The sequence below is a fragment of the Mobula hypostoma genome, chromosome 9 (assembly GCF_963921235.1).
Source record: "Mobula hypostoma chromosome 9, sMobHyp1.1, whole genome shotgun sequence".
NCBI classification, from domain to species: domain Eukaryota; kingdom Metazoa; phylum Chordata; class Chondrichthyes; order Myliobatiformes; family Myliobatidae; genus Mobula; species Mobula hypostoma.
In genome coordinates, this window is record NC_086105.1 from 99,732,496 (window position 1) to 99,754,625 (window position 22,130).

A 22,130-nucleotide genomic window follows, 5' to 3' on the forward strand; every position below is an offset into this window, starting at 1 on the left:
AAATATAATGGAACAGAGAGACATAAGAGTGCGAGTGCATAATTCAATGTCACAGGTAGACAAGAGTGGTGAAAGAGGTTGTTTAGCACACTGGTCTTCATCAGTTAGGGCACTGAGTACTGGAGTTGGGACACTATGTTGCAGTCGTACAAGTCACTGGTGAGGCCGCATATGAAATACTGCATAGTATCATCTCATTACAGGAAAGATGTGCTTAAACTAGGAGTGCAGAAAAGACTAGAGGGCCTAAGTTATAGGGAGAGGTTGACCAAGCTGGGTCTTTATTCTTTGGAACATAGGAGAACAAGGAGCAATCTTGTAGAAGTGTTTTAAGTTATGAGAGGCATAGATAGTTTAACAACCTTTTCCCCAGGGCAGGAGAGTCCAAAACTAGGGGACATTTAGGGCAAGAGCGACAAGATTTACAAACAGACCTGAGGGGCAATTTTTTCCACACAGAGGGTGCAAGTATATGGAATGAGCTGCAATAATATTATTTAAGCACCACCAGGATAGGTACATGGAGGTTACAGTACATGAAACATAAGATGTTATACGCAGGTAGAGCAAGGAATTAGGAAGCCTAATGTAATTGATTCAACTTTACATAGTCTTGGGGGATTGTGTAAAGTTCTGTCTTCATATTTAAAGATGGATGTACATACACCAGAGGCAGTGCAGGGGAGGTTCAGTAGGTTAATTCCTGGGATAGAGGTTTGGCACAACAATAAAGGCTGATTACAATGATTCTATGTTCACTGAAGTATAGAATAGTTAGAGGACCTTATTGAAACTACGATTCTGAGAAGATTGACAATGTTGATGCTAAACTTACGCGTTTCCCCTAGTGGGTATACTTTAGATGAAGATGAGGAAAAATTTCTCTCAAAACAGCATGAATCTTTGGAATACTCTACGCCCCAGTTCCGATGGGGGAAAACAATGAATATATTCAAGGAAGAGATTGGCAGGCATTTAAAGTAAAATATGTCAAAGAGCATGAGAAGATTTCTGTAAATGTTAAGGCCAACAATAAATCAATCATGACTCATAGCGAATGGCAAAGCAGGTAGGAGGGGTTAACTTGCCTACTTTCACATTTTATAACAGATCTTGACACTTCCAGAGATCTGTAAATAAACATTTACTTATGTTGAATAGGTCACTGAATTATTGTTATCACTTACCAATTACTGATTCCACTGTATTGCTAGCAGGATAAAATGGAACTGCTTTGGCATTCATTGTTGACAAAGTAGAGGGAGATGAAGTATCAGATCCAATACTGGATGCCAAACTAGATGTTATACTGGATGTTAGTGGATTTACCACTGAAAATACATTTAAAAGGTTCTGCAGAGGATAGAATGAATTTGATTAGAACATATTTAACAACTTTTCAAAGAAGAGCTTTTAATAAAACTTATGATAAATTTCAATGTAAAACAAAATGAAATTCATACATACTGAGCTTTCAAGTATTATTCAAACTCACTTCTCTCCATTGAAATATAAATAAAGGAAAGGGACTGGAGGGGCAGGGGGAGGGCTGAGGGGGAAAATAAATGTTGATGAATTGCTTTTTATCTAATAAGGAATGCCCAGCCAAAATCTTAAGAGAACATCATGACTACAAGTGGCTAAACAAATACTTCCAAATCACATTGCAATGCTTACAGTGCCTTGTAAAAGTATTCGGACCCCAACACTTTGTTCACATAAGTGAATGAAGCAACTTGCAATTTTGATTAATTTAACTGAGAATTTTCATTTGTGAACCAAATGCTCCTTAAAAAAAAAACAAAAACACAGGGAAACTTGTAAATCATGAAAACTAAAACTTCAAAAAGTGAAATGTCGGCAGTTCAAGAGTATATATCCCCCTTTGTTCAGTGTTTAGTTGAACCACCTCTGGCAGCTATTACAGCCAGTCTTTTTGATTAAGTCTCTATTGGCATTGCACAATGTGGTGGAGCAAGATTTGCCCATTTCTCCTTGCAAAATTGCTCAAGTTGTGCCAGCTTAGTTTGGGAGCAGCAGTGGACAGCCATCTCGAGATCTTGCCAGAGATGTCTGATCGGGTTAAGGTCAGGATTCTGACCAGGCCACTCAATACATCAATTTTCTTCATTTGCAGCCATTCCATGGTTGTTTGGGCAGTGTGCTTTGCGTTGTTGTCCTGCTGAAAGACCAACTTACTCCGGCAGAGGCTAGCAAGTTTTTATCCAGCATCTCTCTGTACTTAACAGCATTCTTCTTCCCCATCGATCCTGACCAGATTACCGGTCCCTGCTGCAGAAAATCATCCCCAACACATGATGCTATGCTATTCCATCATACTTTCCAGTAGGGATGGTGTTACCAGGCTGATGCACAGTATTAGATTTACACCACATATACTACTTAGTGTTCAAAGCGTTCCATTTTGGTCTCATCCGACCTCAAGGCTTTAGAGATAGTGGAGCTTCTCAGCTCACACAGTGACTGTTGTGGTCACAATAGCTTTTCTTACAAGTGCCATTCTTCTCTGACAACTCAGTTTAGAGGGGCAGCCTGACCTAAGCAGTGTGGCTGTGGCTTCATATTTTTTCCACGATAGACTACAGAGTTCTGGGGTATATTCAATGCCTCTGAGATGGTCTTGTGCCCATCCCCAGATTTGCGCTCCTCTATTATCATTTCCCTGACTTGTCTTGAAAGTTCTTTTGTCTTCATTTTGGTTTGGTCTGTTGAAAATCTACCTTACTGTTGGACTTTACAGAGAGAGGGGGTATTTATCCTTATGAATTCATTAAAAACAGGTGATCCTCCAGTTTTCTACGTCAACAAATTGGGTGAGCTGGTAAGGTAAAATACAGTACAACACCTGAGGAAAATTAGCATAGTAATTACAGCTCCATAATTTTGGTTTCTAATTTTTAGTAAATTGTTGACAGGTTTTGGTTTTTTTCTTTGATTTGAAATAATGCAGTGTTTTATAGATTGCTCAAAAAGTCTTACTTCAATATTTTAAATTTACAAAATGAGACAGTAAAAAGTGAAAATCGTTGTTGGGGCTGAATACTTATTCAAGGCAATGTATATTTGACATTCTTATGAAGACCACTCATTCTTATGCCCACACAAAATGCTGGAGGGATTCCACAAATTAGGCAACGTCAATGGAGAGGAATAACAGGACCCCACCACCAAACACATCTTTACTACTTCCACCCCCACTCACTGCTATCTGCAGAGATCACTCTGTCTGTAAATCCCTTGCCCATTTGTCTTTCCCCACTGATCTGCCTTTTGGCACTTATCCCTGCAAGCAGTAGTACTACATGTGTCCATTCACCTCTTCCCTCACCACCATTCAGGACCCCAAACAGTCCTTCCAGGTAAGACAATACTTCACCTACGAGTCTGTTGGAGTCGCCTACTGTATCTAGTATTCCTGGTGCAACCTTCTCTACATTGGATCTCACTGATGGCAGACCGCTTTGTTGAGCACCTTTGCTCTACCTGCAACAAGCAGGATTTTCTGGTGGCCAATCATTTTAATTTCACTACCTATTCCCACTCTGGCATGTCGGTCCAGTTTCCTCTGCTGCCATGATGAGGCCACTCTTAGTTTCGAGAAGCAACAACCTCATATTCCATCTGAGTAGCCTTCAAACTGACAGCATGACAGCAGTCTAACTTCCAATAATTTTCCCCTCCCCCTTTTCCATTCTCCAGTGTGGCTCCCCTCTTACTGCTTCTCTTCTCCTCACCTACCTAAGACCTCTTGGTGCCCCTCCTCTCCCTTTTATCCCCATGGTCTAACTAACTACCTTGCCCCTCACTTGGCTTTACTTATTATCTTCTGGCTTGTACTCCTTCCCCTCCCCCCACCTTATTCTGATTTCTTCCCCCTGCCTTCGCAGTCCTAATGAAGGGTCTCAGCCCAAAACATCAGCTCTTTATTCCTCTCCATAGATTCTGCCTGACAATAGACCTAGTAGGAATAGGCCATTCCGCCCTTCGAGCCAGCACCGCCATTCACTGTGATCATGGCTGATCATCCACAATCAGTATCCAGTTCCTGCCTTATCCCCATAACCTTTGATTCCGCTATCTTTAAGAACTCTATCCATCTCTTTCTTGAAAGCATCTAGAGACTTGGCCTCCACTGCCTTTCTGGGGCAGAGCATTCCATATATTCACCACCCTCTGGGTGAAGAAGTTTTTCCTCAACTCCGTTCTAAATGGCCTACCCCTTATTCTTAAACTGTGGCCTCTGGTTCTGGACTCACCCATCAGCGGGAACATGCTTCCTGCCTCCATTGTGACCAATCCCTTAATAATCTTACATGTTTCAATCAGATCCCCGCTCAGCCTTCTAAATTCCAGAGTATACAAGCCCAGACGCTCCAATCTTTCGACATATGACAGTCCCGCCATCCTGGGAATTAACCTCGTGAACCTATGCTGCACTCCCTCAATAGTAAGAATGTCCTCCCTCAAATTTGGAGACCAAAACTGCACACAGTACTCCAGGTGTGGTCTCACCAGGGCCCTGTACAGCTGCAGAAGGACCTCTTTGCTCTTATACTCAATTCCCCTTGTAATGAAGGCCAGCATGCCATTAGCTTTCTTCACTACCTGCTGTACTTGCATGCTTGCTTTCAGTGACTGAGGTACAAGAACACCTAGATCTCGTTGTACTTCCCCTTTTCCTAACTTGACTCCATTTATATAATAATCTGCCTTCCTGTTCTTACCACCAAAGTGGATAACCTCACATTTATCCACATTAAACTGCATCTGCCCACTCACCCAGCCTGTCCAAGTCACCCTGCATTCTCATAACATTCTCCTCACATTTCACACTGCCACCCAGCTTTGTGTCATCGGCAAATTTGCTAATGTTACTTTTAATTCCCTCATCTAAATCATTAATATATATATTGTAAACAGCTGCGGTCCCAGCACTGAATCCTGCGGTACCCCACTGTTCACCACCTGCCATTCCGAAAGGGACCTGTTAATCGCTACTCTTTGTTTTCTGTCAGCCAGCCAATTTTCAGTACTCTGCCCCCAATACCACGCGCCCTAATTTTGCCCATTAATCTCCTATGTGGGACTTTATCAAAGGCTTTCTGAAAGTCCAGGTACACTACATCCACTGACTCTCCCTTGTCCATTTTCATAGTTACATCCTCAAAAAATTACAGATTAGTCAAGCACGATTTCCCCTTCGTAAATCCATGCTGACTCAGACTGATCCTGTTACTGCTATCCAGATGTGTCGTAATTTCATCTTTTATAATTGACTCCAGCATCTTTCCCACCACCGACGTCAGGCTAACCGGTCTATAATTCCCTGTTTTCTCTCTTCCTCCCTTCTTGAAAAGAGGGACAACATTAGCCACCCTCCGATCCACAGGAACTGATCCTGAATCTATAGAACATTGGAAAATGATTACCAATGCGTCCACGATTTCAAAAGCCACCTCCTTAAGTACCCTGGGATGCAGACCATCAGGTCCTGGGGACTTATCAGCCTTCAGACCCAACAGCCTATCCAACACCATTTCCTGCCTAATATAAATTTCCTTCAGTTCATCCATTACCCTAGGTCCTTTGGCCACTATTGTATCTGGGAGATTGTTTGTGTCTTCCCTAGTGAAGCCAGATCCAAAGTACCTGTTCAACTCACCTGCCATTTCCTTGTTCCCCATAATAAATTCACCCGTTTCTGTCTTCAAGGGGCCAATTTTGGTCTTAACTAATTTTTTTTCCTTTTTACATTCCTAAAGAAGCTTTTACTATCCTCTTTTATATTCTTGGCTAGTTTACCTTTGTACCTCATTTTTTCAATGCGTATTGCCTTTTTAGTTACCTTCTGTTGCTCTTTAAAAGTTTCCCAATCCTCCAGCTTCCCACTCGTCTTTGCTATGTTATACTTCTTTTCTTTTATTTTTATACTGTCCATTACTTCCCTTGTCAGCCACAGCCTCTTCTTACTCCCCTTAAGATCTTTCTTCCTCTTTGGTACGAACTGATCCTGCACCTTCCGCATTATTCCCAGAAACACTTACCATTGCTGTTCCACTGTCATCCCTGCTAGGGTATTGTTCCATTGAACTTTGGTCAGCTCCTCCCTCATAGCACCATAGTTCCCTTTGTTCAACTGTAATACTGACACTTCCGAGCTTCCCTTCTCCCTCTCAAATTGTAGATTAAAACTTATCATATTATGGTCACTACCTCCTAATGGCTCCTTTACCTCGAGGTCCCGAATCAAATCCGGTTCATTGCACAACACTAAATCTAGAGTTGCGTTCTCTCTGGTAAGCTCCAGTACAAGCTGTTCTAAGAATCCATCTCGGAGAGACTCCACAAACTCCCTTTCTTGGGGTCCAGTACCAACCTGATTCCTCCAGTCTACCTGCATGTGGAAATCCCCCCCATAACAACTGTAGCATTACCTTTGCGACATGCCAATTTTAACTCTTGATTCAACTTACACTCTACATCCAGACTACTGTTTGGGGGCCTGTAGATAACTCCCATTAGGGTCTTTCTACCCTTAGAATCTCTCAGTTCTATCCATACTGACTCTACGTCTCCTGATTCTATGTCCCTCCTCGCAAGGGACTGAATATCATTCCTCACCAACAGAGCCACCCCACCCCCTCTGTCCATCAGTCTGTCCTTTCGATAGGACGTATATGCTTGAATATTCATTTCCCAGGACCTGCTGAGGTCTTCCAGCATTTTGTATGTGTTACTCCAGATTTCCAGCATCCGCAGAATCTCACATTCATTCTTATGCACTTTACATCAAGCCAACACAGAACATTGTTAGTGAGGATCAAACTGCCATTGGTAAAATACTCAAGTCAAAATTTAGCCTTAACTCACTCACCTGTTTACTATCATGTTCATTTAATTTCTGGTTATTTTCTACTGTTTGGTTCTTATGTTGTTTTGCCTGCAAGTAAACAAACTAATTGTAAGCATTCAGTTTTTATGCAAATATCTATCATTCTAATCACCAACATTTACTTTCATTGCTACTAACTACTCCCTCGCCACTCAGGGTGGAGAGGAATAGAGCAAGATCACCAACTGCACCTGGTCACCATTTCTAGAAAAGGTAGTTGTGCATTAATCATTTCAGTAAACAGATACCTACACCACCAGTCAACAAATCCCACTATATTCACCTCTGTAATCTCTGCAAAGATGAAATTATCATCTCTGCTCAAACCTGGATGTGACTAATTATCCAAGAATGTTTAATTTACCTGAAAAAAAATCACTGAGATTCCAAACACTCTAAGCCTTCAAGTTGCCTTTTTTGATAAGCTCCTGTTCTTTAGTGCAGGGTGGAAAATCCTAGATTGTAATGCTAGGTTCCTTCAGAGTCTGGAACAGTACTTCTTTAAATGGTGGTGGCTTCACAAATGGCACAAGTAGAATTTAACAAGTTGGGTTGTGACAAAAGAGGAACAAATCTCACCTGCTACGCAATTTCCAGAAGCTGGTTAAGTCAGCTCTAGGATAAACTGCAGTACAGATCAATCTGCTATTCATTTCAGGAAGATGTATTATAAACAATAAAGTTAAAACCAGCAAGTTGCAGGGGAACAACATCACTATTCCAAATTATTAAAAATCTAAAATTGATTTCCATTATCTTCAAATATTGCTTTTGAAATGTCTTCGGCTATCAGTTAGAATAGAACTCACCTGAATTGATCTGGAAAATTGGTTCCATGACATTACACTTCTGCAAATCCATACATCAGAGACATCAATTATCGAAAGCTAACACCTAATATGGTGGCCAAAACAGCTCTAAACTGTTGTCAGATTAGACAAGAGCCAAATTAGGTATATTGGAATTTTCAGTGTACAGAATAGAATGGGCTTAGATGATATAACCAATCTTTTCTGCACATCCCTAACTGGCATGGAGAGTATTGGTGAGCCAATGCAGTCCTTGTAACAAAGATGGTCTGCTTGATGTATGGGGTTCCAGAGTCTGGTTTCAAACAACAAAAATAAGTGATAGACTCAAAAATTATGATACTCTTCTACTTAGATGAGAACTGAAGTTGGTGTTCCTGTATACCGTATTTATATGTCCTTTCAAGAGTTCTGTCAAAGAATGCCAAGTGAGTTGTTGGATTCATGCTGCACCTGGACAGGGCAGCCAAGATATGTCAATGACAAACAGAATTAATGTTTAGAATGAAAGATAGATACCAGTTGGCCTGGATGTTATTGACATTGAGGTGTTACGGAAACTCAATTTACAGCAGTTAGGCAACCAGTCCAACTAACTTTTCACGTGTGGTCATTCAGGATTGTGATCTAATTCAATGGTGAATTAGTTGTATGCACTCTTTCTGAAAATAGTTACACGCCACAAGTGTGAGCCAGGAAATCACTTCCACCATAAGGCATACGAACAGAATTAGGCCATTCAGCCCACTGAGTCTGCTCTGCCATTTCATCATGGATGATCCCGGAAGCCATTCAACCCCATAAACCTGCCCTCTCAACATATCCCTTGATCCCACGACCAATTAGGAATCTATCAACTTTTGCTTTGAACATACCCATGGATGTGGCCTCCGTCACAGTCTGCGGCAGAGCATTCCACAAACTCATTCTCTGGATAAAATAAATTCCTCCTTACCTCTGTTCTAAAAGGTTGCCCCTCAAATTTGAGGCTGTGGTCTCCAGTTCTGGATTCCCTCACCATAGGAAACATCCTCTTCACTTCCATCCTATCCAGTCCTTTCAACATTAGGTAGGTTTCAATGAGATCCCCCACTGCATTCTAAATTCCAGTGAGTACAGACCCAGAGCTGCCATCATTCTTGTGAACCTCTTCAATGACAACACATCCATTCTGAGATATGGGGCACAAAACTGCTGACAATACTCCAAGTGCAGCCTAACTAGTGTCTCAAAACGATTTAGAATTACCACCTTGTGTTTATATTCTATCCCCCTTGAAATAAATGCCAACACTGCATTTGCCACCTTTACCACAGACTCAACCAGTGTATTAATCTTCTGGGAGTCTTGCATAAGGACTCCTAAGACCCTTTGCACCTCCGATATTTGAACTTTCTCCCTGTTTAGATAATAATGTACACTATTGTTCTTTTTACAAAAATGCATTATCATACAGTTCTCAACACTGTTCCAATTTATCTAAGTCCTGCTGCAATCGCATTCCTTCCTCAACACAACCTACCCCTCCACCTATCTTCGTATTATCCACAAACTTTGCCGCAAAGCCATCAATTCCAATATCTAAACACTTCTAATTGCTGGCAGCCAACCCTTTATTCCCACGTGTTATTTTGTTCTCCAGATCTGAATGTTACCCAGTTACAGTTAAAACTTTATGATGATTTGTGGATGCTCCTATGCTTTCCACTTCGATTAATTAAAGAATGCTCATTGATAAAGCACCTGAATGTTACTTAGCATAGAACACTGATCTCCAATAGCCCAGTAGATGAAATAACAGGCTTGCAACAATCACAACCATCATCTTCTGTGCCATATAGTCAAAACAGTGTTCTCCCTTGCTTCCCATTTATTTCAATATTACTTGGGCTCTATGCTGTCACACTTCCATGAATGCTGTCTTAACATCAAGAGAATTTAAATGAATCTTTCCCCACAGAATTCAGTCCTTATGTCATAAAATTCCACATGGCAGGCTGGTCCAGAAGGTTAAGTTGCTCAGCATTCAGGATGAAATAGTCAATTGGATCCAACATTGGGTTAGTGGGAGAAGCCAGAGAGTGCTACATGGTTGTATATCCACTGGAGCCCTGTGACTAATAGCGTGTCCTGGGTCTATTGTGGTTTATCATCAATATTAATGACGTAGATAATAATGACAACTAGAATGAGGGAGTAGTGGACAGCAAGGAAGGTTATCAAAGCCAGCAGTGGGATCTGGATAGCTGGAAAATTGGGCGGATCAATGGCCGATAGAATTTAACACAGACAAGTGTGAGGTGCTGTGCTTTGGGAAAATAAACCAGGTAAAACTTGCACAGTGAATGGTAGGGCACTGAGGTGTATAATAGAATAAAGAGGCCTGGAAATACAGATTCATAATTCCTCAAAAGTGGCAACACCAGTAGATAGGGTAGTAAAGAGATTTGTTAGCACACTGGCTTTCATAAATAAGGGCACAGAGTCCAGGATTAGGGATGTTATGTTGAAGCTGTACAAGATGCTGGTGAGACCAAATTTAGAGTACTGTGTGCAGTTCTGGTCATCTACTTGCAGGAAAGATATTAATAAGCTTGGAAAGTGGAAAGAAAGTTTACAAGGATGTTGCCAGGACTAGGGCCTGAATTATTGGGGGAAGTTAAATCAGTTAGAACATTATTCCGTGGAGCACAAGAGAACAAGGTGAGTTCTTATAGAGGTGGACAAAATTATGAGGGTTATAGATAAATGTATGCTGGCTTTTTCTCCTGGAGGCTGGATGAGTCTACAACTGAAGGTTTAGGGTGAACAGTGAAATATTCAGGAGAATCTAGTGGGGGGGAAACTCCTTCACTCAGAGAGTGGTACAAGTGTGGAACAAAGTGCCAGCATGGGATCAATTGTAACACTTAAGCAAAGTTTAGATAGGTACATGGATGAGGAGCATGGTCTGGGTGGAGGTGGATGGGATGAGTCAGAAGATCAAGTTGGCATGTACTGAACAAGTTGATAGGCCTGTTTCTGTGCCGTGGTAAGTGCTCTGTGACTATTGTTGGACCAATATTCTAGTGATGCTTGGAACCAAGTTTCTGACAGACCCCAATTTGAATACCTGTCAACAGGTTACTGTAAGCACAAAATGGGAAAAAGCATTTTCAGAAAAAGACTAGCACTTAGCCTCAATCAAAATGCAGATATTTTTGTATACAAATTACCTGATCTTCGCGTTCAAAGCCCGGTGCTTTTGGATACGTAGATGTGGGTGACGAAACACTGGATGTCGCAGCATCTGAACATAAACTACAGTTAGTAAAATATTTGCACCTACTTATTTGTCCAACAGGATACAATGAACCGTTACTACCTGAACTTGAAGTAACTGTTGGGCTGCTTGATGATGAAACCTGAAATGAAAACAAAAACATTTAATACCGAAAAAGAAAAGCACAATTTATTCCTTAATTGTGTCACTTAATAATATACTGACAGACATTTGATTTATACACTCAGAATTGCATACTTAATTTATATGCAACACTTTAAATAGAATTTCTTAAAACGAACAAAATATCAAACTTAAAGACATAAATGTCAATATTCTTGCTGCTCCACAACTAATTCCATGCTGATCTTGTTACTTCCCCATTGCCGTTGGGGAAAAGCGTTTGGATATATTTCAGGCCGAGATATTTAGAAGGGAATCAAGGGCTAAAAGGAAAGTGCAAGAAAGTGGATCTGAGAATTAAAAAGTATAGGTTTAAGGCGAGAGGGGAGAAATCTTTAGGAGTTCTGAGGAGATTCCCACACAGAGGTGGTGGAGGCAGATTCCATTATGTTTAAAAGCTCTTGTGCTGTTACTTCCATAGGAATCAAGTTGAGGGATATAGGGTAACAAGGCCAAATGAGATTTGTATAGATGGTCCTCCTTTTTTCCCCATATAATTATATGAATTTTAGTTGTACACTTAACTGGACATAGCTCACAAGAACAATATAGCAGGCATTTAATTATGGGTGAACCTATACCAACTTGTATCAGCTCCCTCATCTATCACCCTGTGCTTCTTTTGTTTTTGGCGTGTGCCTGCGTGCGTCTGTGACGATGTCTTTTTCATGGTTTTTTTTACAAGGCACGGAACGAGAGAGAGAGAGAGAGAGATAGAGAGAGATAGAGATAGAGAGAGAGAGATAGAGAGAGAGAGAGAGAGAGAGAAAGAGAGAAAGAAAGAGAGAAAGAAAGACTGTGCAGCCCACCACTCCTCAGAGACATCTTCGCAGTATTTTCCCTTTATTTTACGAGGTCGAGTTGCAATCTCGACACTCAACCTGGCACGGATGGAAAGCGTACTCAGGAGCGGACCCGACTAGCTTTGAACCCAGGAACCTCCACTCCCGGGTCCGGCACTGATGTCATTGCGCCACCAGCCGGCCCCACCCTGTGCTTCTTAATGTGTTCAGCCACAGTAAACTAATCAAATAGCGAATGGACAGCAGATCAACTGCATACAATAGGTAGCTGAGTTCCTCACATCAAAGCTTCCAGTGTGGCTTTGACAAACAGCAGCGGCAGAACTAATTCAGCTTTTTTCCCCTGAATACATTTATCTTACTACCTATCCTCCTATATATAAACAGAATGTATAGTCTCTCTGGACCCCTTTCATACCTTAAAACCAATATGGCCTTAGAAAGGCTAATTCTTATTTGAAAATTGGAATTCTCAAACCTATTTTCAGGAATTATAGATGATAGAGTGTGCTTGTAGAACCTTCCTATTATTCACAAAGTCCTCAACATCTCCATGAAATGTTTTAGCAACAATAAATACACACAAGTTGCCCGTGAATGTCCAAGTTGCATTACGTTGACAAAGCTTGTCAGGATACGGATAGTAGAACAGACAGTTTGATAACATGAGGAAATAAGATATCTACTCACATTTCCTATCTGTCCATTATTGCTGGCTGGATTAATACTTGTGTTCCATTCGTTGGTAGATCCAAGACTTTCTGTAGAATAAAGTCGAGGGCCTTGCTTGGGCTGAGCACTTGCCACAGCTCCTGCCTGCATCATTGAGGCTACCTGATTCATGATTTGTACTTCCTCAGTAGAGGGTATTCCTACAAGTAAAAAATAATCAAAATTTATAATGAAACACATGACTTAATCAATAAAAGAACATTAACCTAACAAATAATGACCAGCTATTTAAGAACCAAGATTTCAAGATTGTAACTTAAACCTTGTAAATGCGGTGAAATTAAAACACTCCATTATTCATAACATCATGAACTGCACTAATTAATAAACAGTAGCTGTCCCATACATTCAAGCTGTAATATTTCTAAAGAATATACTAGCTTCATCCCCCTGAAAACATCACATCCTCCAAAACAAAAAAAAAACAAATCTTCAAGCCTGCAGCCCACAACAATCTCACTCTTTTGCTTTCCCCCATGCCCTTTTATTGCTATTTAAATATTTATCCCTTAAAATTTGCAAAGTATTTGAAGTTGCAATAAGCATCCATATAAACAAATATGCCACAATTTCCTCTATCATACTTAGTGACCACTTTATATTGATCAGCTTTTACAGACAGTTTCTGAACTGATCCTTTTATGACTCTCTTTTTAGCTCTTCTTTGCACACTCTGCTTTTGTGGAAATTATAGTACTTCTAATAAAATTCACAACATTGTTTTTTCATCTTTGATGTTACTTTGTGGAATCTACAAGATGCTTTTCATGCTTGACAAGTCTGAAACTGCACTTTGGCCCTACACACAGACTTGAGGAAAAAAAACTTTGCAAGCCATGTCTGGTCAAATTTCATATTTTTAATACTTTTTTTTTCCACTTTCAGGGACTTAGGCATTTGAAACCAGAGGATTTCTTTCATTAAAAACAACTTTTCAGCATCTTTCCATTTAGTATCAATAAATGGGATCAGTATTCTGATGGAAGTCAGTAAATTGAAATATGAACATTCTTTCTACAAAGATATTTTTTGACCTCTTATCATTTCCAGCACTTGAGTTTTTATTTCATAATTTCAGAATCTGCATTCTTACTTCCATTTCTGTTTTACTCATGACAGCACTGCAGAGATCCATAACATTGAGTGCTAATCTGCTCAATGTTGTTACTGCAGTATCTTCCAAACCTCTGATACTTGCTGAATTCTGCAACTAAGTTTCAATAGTTTGTTACTTACAGTGATTCAGTTAGAGAAAAAGGTCTTCTCATCTTATGATAGCTCTTTGAAACAATTTGACTATTCCACTTCCTTTGTCTTTTCTGCAAACACCTGCACAATTTTTTTTTCCTTTTCAGTGGTGTCCAAGACAGTGGATTCCAGTTAATCCGGTCACATCGGGACCAGTACATTTTAGCCCAATTAAGTGACTGTCCCAATTATTCAAAGCTTCATAAAAATAGTTAGAACAAACTACTGTTAAACTAAAAACAAATTATGTATTTAAGTTAAATACAGAATAACTTAGAACACTACCAATGCTACTATAATATTATAAAACTGTATATTATTTCCTAATCGTTATCGACAGTGGAATTCATCCAGTGTACACTACCCTGTATGGGGTGTCTAAGGAGGCATAGCAACTCTGGTGAAGGGGCTTGTCATGCTATTTAGGGGTAGCTCACTCTATCCCCACTGGACACTCAACTCTCACATGTGGATCCAAGTAACTGTTTTCAGCGACAGCAGCCACATCTCAATACACCGCTTCGACAGACAGGCTAAACCAGTTGAGGGTAGCCGATGGGCCTCATACCCAGTGAAACTGGGACATGCCTGTCCTAGCATGTGGTCAGTTCCAGTGGACTGGACAGATGAGTTCAACAGTGATTTTCAATGTCCAAGTGTTTCTGTAACACTTCATGGAGAGCAAAAGGGCACAATAAGACACAGGAGTAGAAATGTTTATCTACTGCAACCAAGGAAGACCCCAGTTTGTGGCGACTACTCATACCACTGGACCTGGACTTCTGAGGTCGAGAGAGTGGAAGTGTCCTAGTGCAACACCTTTTCCACTTTAAAAACTCTCCTGCACAGGTTTCTGATCATCGTTGGATACGACATACAAACCACTAAATGAACAAAATCAGTGCAGACATCTCGTACAGATAATGCACTGAATTCATAAAATGCCTTTCACGATTGTAACCTCCAAATCTTCATTTTTATTGTAAAATTCAAGGAGATTGTCAATACCTTCAAATTCTTTGTAGTTCCTATCTTGTTGAAGTAGTCAAATTGTTTCCTTTTCATTTCCAGCTGTTTCTAGCATCTCCAAGCCTAAATGCTTGAAAGCCCAGTCAGCTTGTCTAAATCGCCTTACTGTTCATTTCGCACCAACCATCAGTGGAAAAAAAATCACTTTTTTTTTAAAAACTCAGGCATTCGCAACTGATGCTATTTAATAACTATTTACTCCAAGCATGATTTAGTGTCTAACGGCCACACAAGTTCATGCAACTGATGCTAGTAGAAACCGCTCAGCAAGTCTCCTGTCCCATGTAAGCAGCACAGTGTCCCAAATAAATGAAGGAAATCCTGGCTATTTTCTCGATGAGTTTTTATTCTTTAAGAGTTGACCCATATAAGTGGCTGCCCCGATTAACCAATAGACCAATTAACCAAAATCCACTGCTTGAATTATGCCACTGAATCATTTTATGCCATTATTTTAGGCATCAAATTTCTGAGCACAAAATTCCATGAACTCTTCCTTCAAACAAAATCTGTGCCTTTTGATTACAGTCGGCCCTCCTTATCCACAGGGGATTGGTTCCGCGACCCCCCATGGATACCAAAAAACGCGGATGCTCAAGTCCCTTAATTAACCTGTCTCAGTGACTTTAGGACACGGGGGAGCTCAGAACCGCTGCCCGTGGCTGCTGCTGAATCTGCAGTGTTTCTGTTCCGTTGACGGAAAGCGATCACGGTTGAAAATAAAGTGGAAATAATAAAGCGATCGGAAAGAGGCGAAACACCATCGGTCATTGGAAAAGCGTTAGGCTACAGTCGGTCAACGATCAGAACAATTTTAAAGGATAAAGTGAGAATAATGGAGCACGTGAAAGGCCCTGCCCTGATGAAAGCTACAATTATTACTAAGCAACGCAGTGGTTTAATTATTGAAATACACGTTTCTTAAGTGTTTTATATGCATAGAAAGGTAAAATATATACTATATACTAAGACAAGCATTTCACTAACAGACGTTAAATAATACTGGATGTACCTGTTCCGACTTGCGTACAAATCCGACTTATAGGCTGCCTGTACTTTAAATCATCTCTAGATTACTTATAGTACCTAATACAATGTAAATGTTATGCAAATAGTTGTTATACTGTATTGTTTAGGGAATAATGACAAAGAAAAAAAGTCTGCACATGCTCAAACAACGAGTGCTGGAGAGAGAACTTCCGGGTTTTCCCAATCCGCGGTTGGTTGAATCCGCGCAAGCGGAACCCGCGAATATGGATGGCCAACTGTACTGACCTTTCTGTTATTGGGATAAGCTTCTCCTCACTTAACTTTTCAAACAATTCACAATTTTGAAGACATTTTGTCTTCAACATTTTGCTCAAAGGAAAACTATTGTGTTTTCTCATGCTACCACCAACCTGAGCTCATGCCAGTCTAGTAAACTGGAAAAGCACCCTCTCAGAATCCTCCTACAGATCCTTCCTAGAATGTAGTTGCCAGAATTTATCACAATCCAGTTGTGGCTTTATCAGTGCTCTTATAAATATTTGTTTAAAAAAAGTTTACAGATAGCATTACGTTTTTTTAATAAATATTTTCAACTTGTTCTGTTAACTTGAAAGGATCTGTATATTAACTGCCAGGTTTCTATAAAACAGTATTATTTTAATCATCTGCTCCATCTTGTTCTTACAATAAATTCTGTCATTTCATATTTCAATTGAGAATGAGAAGAGTCAGCAGGAAATGATGGTGTAAATAATTTCTAAACTTGCTCCAAATGGAGCTATGCAAAATCTGTGCAACACCGACTCAGCATACTAAAGCAGTATGGCTCTAGGTATAAAAATAGTTAACTCACTAAATAGTTTACAAATGATGTTAAGAAGAAAGAATTTTATGTAACAGATAAGCAGTAGAATATTTATTGGATAGATTTTTTTTTCCATGAGGATCAGTAATTAGAGGGCAAAATTTCAGTATAAGGGGTTTCCCATTAAGATGGCATGAGGAATTCCATTTCCATAGAGCTTCATGGCTCTTTGGAATACTCTAGCCCAGAGAGCTGGCTGTTTATTTTGTGTATTAAGAGTTGGAAAAAGAAGTCTTTTTTGGATTTATAGGAAGTCATGTATACATAGGATCCATTGCACTTATTTTCAGAGAACTGAAAATTGTTAAGGACAGCTTATATTTGAAAGATCATCCAGGTCATCGTGATTCCCTAACGCATTTCTAAATACTTCCAATTTCAATCTAAAATTAAGTATTCTGAATATACAACCCCTGTTAAGATTTCAAGAGTTATAGCTGGTGAACCCCAGGACCAGTCATAGACTTGGTTTGTTCTCTCTTCTACAAACACCTCCATCAATCCTTTGACATATGCAAATAAGACTTAAAGACTGTTGTCTGCACTTCTGCTTTCTTTTATCCAATTTCCTTCATTGTGATTAAAAATATTAATTATGTCTTGAATATGTAATGGTTGGTTTCAAAAGGTCTCAAAATTAGCATCTTTGGATAAAAAGGCTATTAAAATTAAAATATTGAATCTTGTGACTCTTTCTACATGTTAAGAAATCAATCATGCTTCGACTAAGTAATCACATAATGTTGCCCAACAACATGTGAGAGAACTGAAAGAGCTTCAGGAAGATGAAGATTCTTAATGTGAAAAAAAGCCACAGATTGCCAACTTACGTTCAACATGTGCAAATGCACAGAAAGGCCCACGTGGGCAATATCCTGTCTGTCGCATATCATTGCATTTTGTGGATTTGTAGATCTAGAGGGTGGTGGAAAAAAAGTTAATGCAAATAAAAAATACTGTCTAGCTCACTTACATTCTGAAACTGATTATGCTCACCAACCACCTTTACTGTTCAAATTACCTCTTGCCCAGTCTCAAATACTCCAGCTCTGCAAAGTTAAGTTTTCTTGCTGTGAATGACAGACCCCAGGGAATTGTTATTAAAAACAGAGAAACTGAAGAATACATGTACTTCCTTGTTCCTTGAAAGTGGCAATACAGGTATACATTCACCCAATCCAGTATAAAGAAGGGTAACCACAGTAAGAAAAACAGAAATATGGAAAGGGAACTATGGGGTCAGCACAAAATGGTATCCATCATATAAAAAAACTTAAATTTACATTCAAACCATATGAATGCAGCAAAGAACATAGCATGCTTCCAAATAGGGCAATTTTCTGATCAATAGCTGGTATTATCAGTCAATCATATTATTTCTTATACAAAGATGATATTAAAAGAGCAGCAATGACAGACTATGGTTAAAATTTAAGTGTCTACCAGAATTTTTCAATAATACAGGTTTATTCCCAATTTGTAAATATGCAGGGTAATATTTGGGTTATTATTTTTGTTGCAAATAAAGTTTATATTTATTAAAGGTCTAACTCTAAGATTCACGCCAATAATTAAGAACATTCACTGAAACCACACATGCTTGCATCCCATCTCGTTACTGATACTGAATTCATTTTACACATCAGGGCTGATGGAAACGGAGGCAGAAGGGGCTAATGGATCAAAAAATCCCACCATACTTTGGTATACAGCAACAAGAATTCAGCTTTAGCTGTATCCGCTACAAGGAACCCACTACAGGACATAACTTTTTACAATATGCAAGGACACCTTTCAACAACGTAAAAGAGATGTAGGGAGGAACTCGCCTGCACTGTCCAATTTTATGGGCTGCCAACTTAATAAGAGAAAAATCAATGTGCAGCTTTCATGGAGATTCATGTTGGTTCTGTAGGTTAAGTATAGATCTAGTGGTAGGAAGAGATACATGGATTGAAATAGCTATTTTCAAAGCAAGTTACTTTTGAATTATTGTTGCAGTGTTTTTTAAAAATGTAAAAACAGCAGCAAATTTTTAGGACAAGATGCAAGATAGATAATCTGCTCTTGTGGTGATGATGATTGAGAAATAAAAGTTGGTCACTATACAAAAGTTGGTCACTATACTATTCTTAGATCTTTGTCCACACAAGGAAGCAGATATCATTCTTGATTGAAAAGGCATGTATCAACATACCATTCTTTCAGCACTGTATTGAGACAAAGCAGGCAAACAGCTTTCTATGCATTTATTATGTGCAAATTACTAGTTATGGGGCAGTTATTTAAAACTGAGATACATAGAAACGACTTCTTGTTCTGGGTAATTAATCTCCGGAATTCTCCATCCTGGAGGTTAGATTATGGGAATCATTTTTGAAAAAATATCAGTGAAGGTAAGGTCAGGAGATGAGGGCTGGAGGATTTCAGCCATATTCATACTGAACAGCAAAGCCAACTTGAGGAGTCGAATGGCTTATTCCTGCTTTTATTATGCTCTTACATGAAGAATGGTCACTGCTATGTCTAGACGTAACTCTACCCAAATTTTTCAGAGTGAAGCCCACCTCAAGTTGCAGTCATAATTCCCTCCCCCCTTGATCAAATCACAGAATCCATATTCATTGCCGTTTTGTGTGTTCACACATTTTAGACTTACCTCTGGATGGAACTGCTGCTCGGTGCGAGAGTGACAGTACTGACAATTATCTCCACTCTCACATTTTGTGGGCTCTCCCCATTCGTCCCCATGTTTGACATTAGGACAAGGCGTTGACCTAAAATGCAAATCAAAATAAGTTTATTCTGCAAGGTATGGGATACAAATATTGTAATCTGTAGACTTTTCTGTGCATTAATACATCTCAATTTATTAGTGATTGACAATAATAGTAAGACATTTACATAAAACTTACAGTAAAGGAATGACAATATAGCAGATACATCTGTCATTTTAAATGCACAACATAAACAACACATAATGTAACATTTTAACTGCTGTACTGGTTTAATGATATTTTGGTAAAGAGATCTCCCGAATTGTTGCCCATGCTCAGCAATATGGGCTACCATCTTAAGTACCTTAGGTTATACAAATATAATGAAAGACTGAGATGACAGCTACAAACTTTAATTTCAATGAGAAAGTGAAAGAGAACAATGTCTTCTGATACAAACAAGCTGAAAATGCAAGCAGAGACTTACCTTGTCTGACCAGTCTCCTTTCCCAAAGCCCCTCTAGTGCTACTATCAAAATGATAGAAACTCCAATCCTTGTGCTTCACTGCAACTTCATCCATTGCTGTATTCATGCTTCCCCAACCAATACTTCCACTTTTAAAGCTCTGAACAGCACCTCTTTGATAAAGCTTTTTGCTTACTGTTACAAATTTGCTTTAAATAAACTCCCAGCTTCAATCACACCCACAAGTGGCCCAAATCTCTATTTTCATAAATTAACTCTTGTATTTGTTGACATGGTAGCAAATCTCAAGAGTGTCCAAGTAGCATCCCCTTGTGATCAGCTTCAGACATTTACGGCTTTTAGTGTTGAGAAGTACCTTCAGCAACAGATTCCAGCCATTAAACACAATGGCTGACCTGGATACTTTTAAACTCAAACTCACGTGCAATAAATGCATATGAGTAAACACATATTTACAGAGAAAATCCTGAAAATGCTCAGCAGGGCAAGTTATAGAATGAGAAAAAATATTAACATTTCCTCAGACCTGCCCATATTTTTAAGCATTTCTATCATTATATAAATTGTTGCTGCAGCATAAATTTGACAAAAGCACAACCCAACTGCTATACTGAAGACTTATTACGAAATGAGTTTCAAGAAATTCCAATACTAAAATGAGCTACCGCTAAAGTGGGATCAAAAGCTGAGACCTTGCAACTTTATTAGCAAAGGGTCTACTTTCGTTAGTTTTGATTATCACCCTAAGTTCTGAATACAGTCAAAAGCAGTGAACTGCTTCATGAGTGCCACTGCAGCTTTGAGTGTTGGTTTATTATTGTCACATGCACCGAGATACAGTGAAAAGTTTGTCTTGCATACTGTTCATACAGATCAAATCATTACACAGTTTATTGAGGTAAAACAAGGCAAAGCAATAACAATGTACAGTAGAATAAAGTGTAAAGGCTACAGAGAAAGTGCAGGGCAGGTAAACATAAGTACAAGATCATAACAAGGCTGATCGTGAAGTCCATATTATCATACAAGTGGTCTGTCCAAGTGTCTACTAACAGCAGGATAGAAGCTGTCCTCGAATCTGGCGGTACGTACTTTCAGGCTTCTGTATCTTCTGCCCCATGGGAGAGAGAAGTGAGAATATCTGGGGTCTTTGATTATGGTGGCTACTTTACTGAGGCAGCGAGAAGTATAGACAGAATCCATAGAAGAGAGGCTGATTTCTGAGATGTGCTGAGCTGTGTCCACAACTCTTTGCTTATTTTGCAAAAGCACATCTTGCGGTCACGGGCAGAGCAGTTGCCATACCAAGCCATTATGCATCCAGATAGAATGATTTCTATGGTGAATAGATAAAAATTGGTAAGGGTCGATGTAGGCATGCCAAATTTCTTTAGCCTTTTGAAGCAGAAGTGTTGGTAAACTTTCTTCATCGTGATATCAACATGGTTGAACCAGGAGAGATTACTGGTGATGCTCATTTCTGGGAACTTTAACCTTTCAATCTCAACGTTATGGCTATAGACAATGAGGAAAAAGTTGTTGTCATGACACCACTTCACTAAGCTGACTGTGTATTAAGGGAAAATTGCCTGAGTTGACCTACAGATAAACAAAACTCAATGGGAGCAACATGCAGGGAGGAGAGCAGTGGCTTTAGTTCTGGATTGCTCTAAGAAGCAAACAAGCATGGATGCAACTATCTAAATGGCTTTTTCACCGTGCAGTAAAATATCAGGGTTCTATGAATTCCAAAGATCCATTGCACAAAGTGATGAACAACCTGCATCAAAGTGTTTAATATGGTGCCTTTAGAAATGTTTAGTGTAGTCTGGCCTCCAATATTGAACATATCTGATTTAATTTTAAAGCTAGCCAATTGTGAATTTGATACCAAAAGTCTAAGCCATATTCCTCAAAAAGGAAGAACAGAAACAAATCCCAGTATGGCTTTGAATACTTTCCAATAATTCAAGTTCCAGAGTAATTTGCAGTGTCTCTTCAGGGTAGGGAGAGATCAGGCATATTCCTATGACCTTATAATTTCATTCATTCCCAGTACCAAAAAAATTTTTCCTTTGAATCTTTTCTTCG

The 22,130-nt window shown here is 39.4% G+C and overlaps 1 protein-coding gene across 3 annotated transcripts in view; it reads right to left on the reverse strand.

Moving 5' to 3' along the window:
- unkl (unk like zinc finger) overlaps positions 1-22,130 on the reverse strand; it is a 152,846-nt gene that overhangs the window by 35,950 nt on the left and 94,766 nt on the right. For 2 of the 3 annotated variants that reach the window (XM_063058762.1, XM_063058763.1), the window contains 7 exons: positions 19,494-19,611; positions 17,665-17,749; positions 12,661-12,842; positions 11,087-11,126; positions 10,938-11,011; positions 6,896-6,961; positions 1,188-1,353 (listed from right to left, as the gene is read on the reverse strand). In XM_063058762.1, the coding sequence (XP_062914832.1) occupies positions 1,188-1,353; positions 6,896-6,961; positions 10,938-11,011; positions 11,087-11,126; positions 12,661-12,842; positions 17,665-17,749; positions 19,494-19,611 (731 nt within the window). Of the gene's footprint in view, positions 1-1,187; positions 1,354-6,895; positions 6,962-10,937; positions 11,127-12,660; positions 12,843-17,664; positions 17,750-19,493; positions 19,612-22,130 lie in introns of all 3 variants that reach the window. The other variant, XM_063058761.1, reaches the window with a different exon arrangement.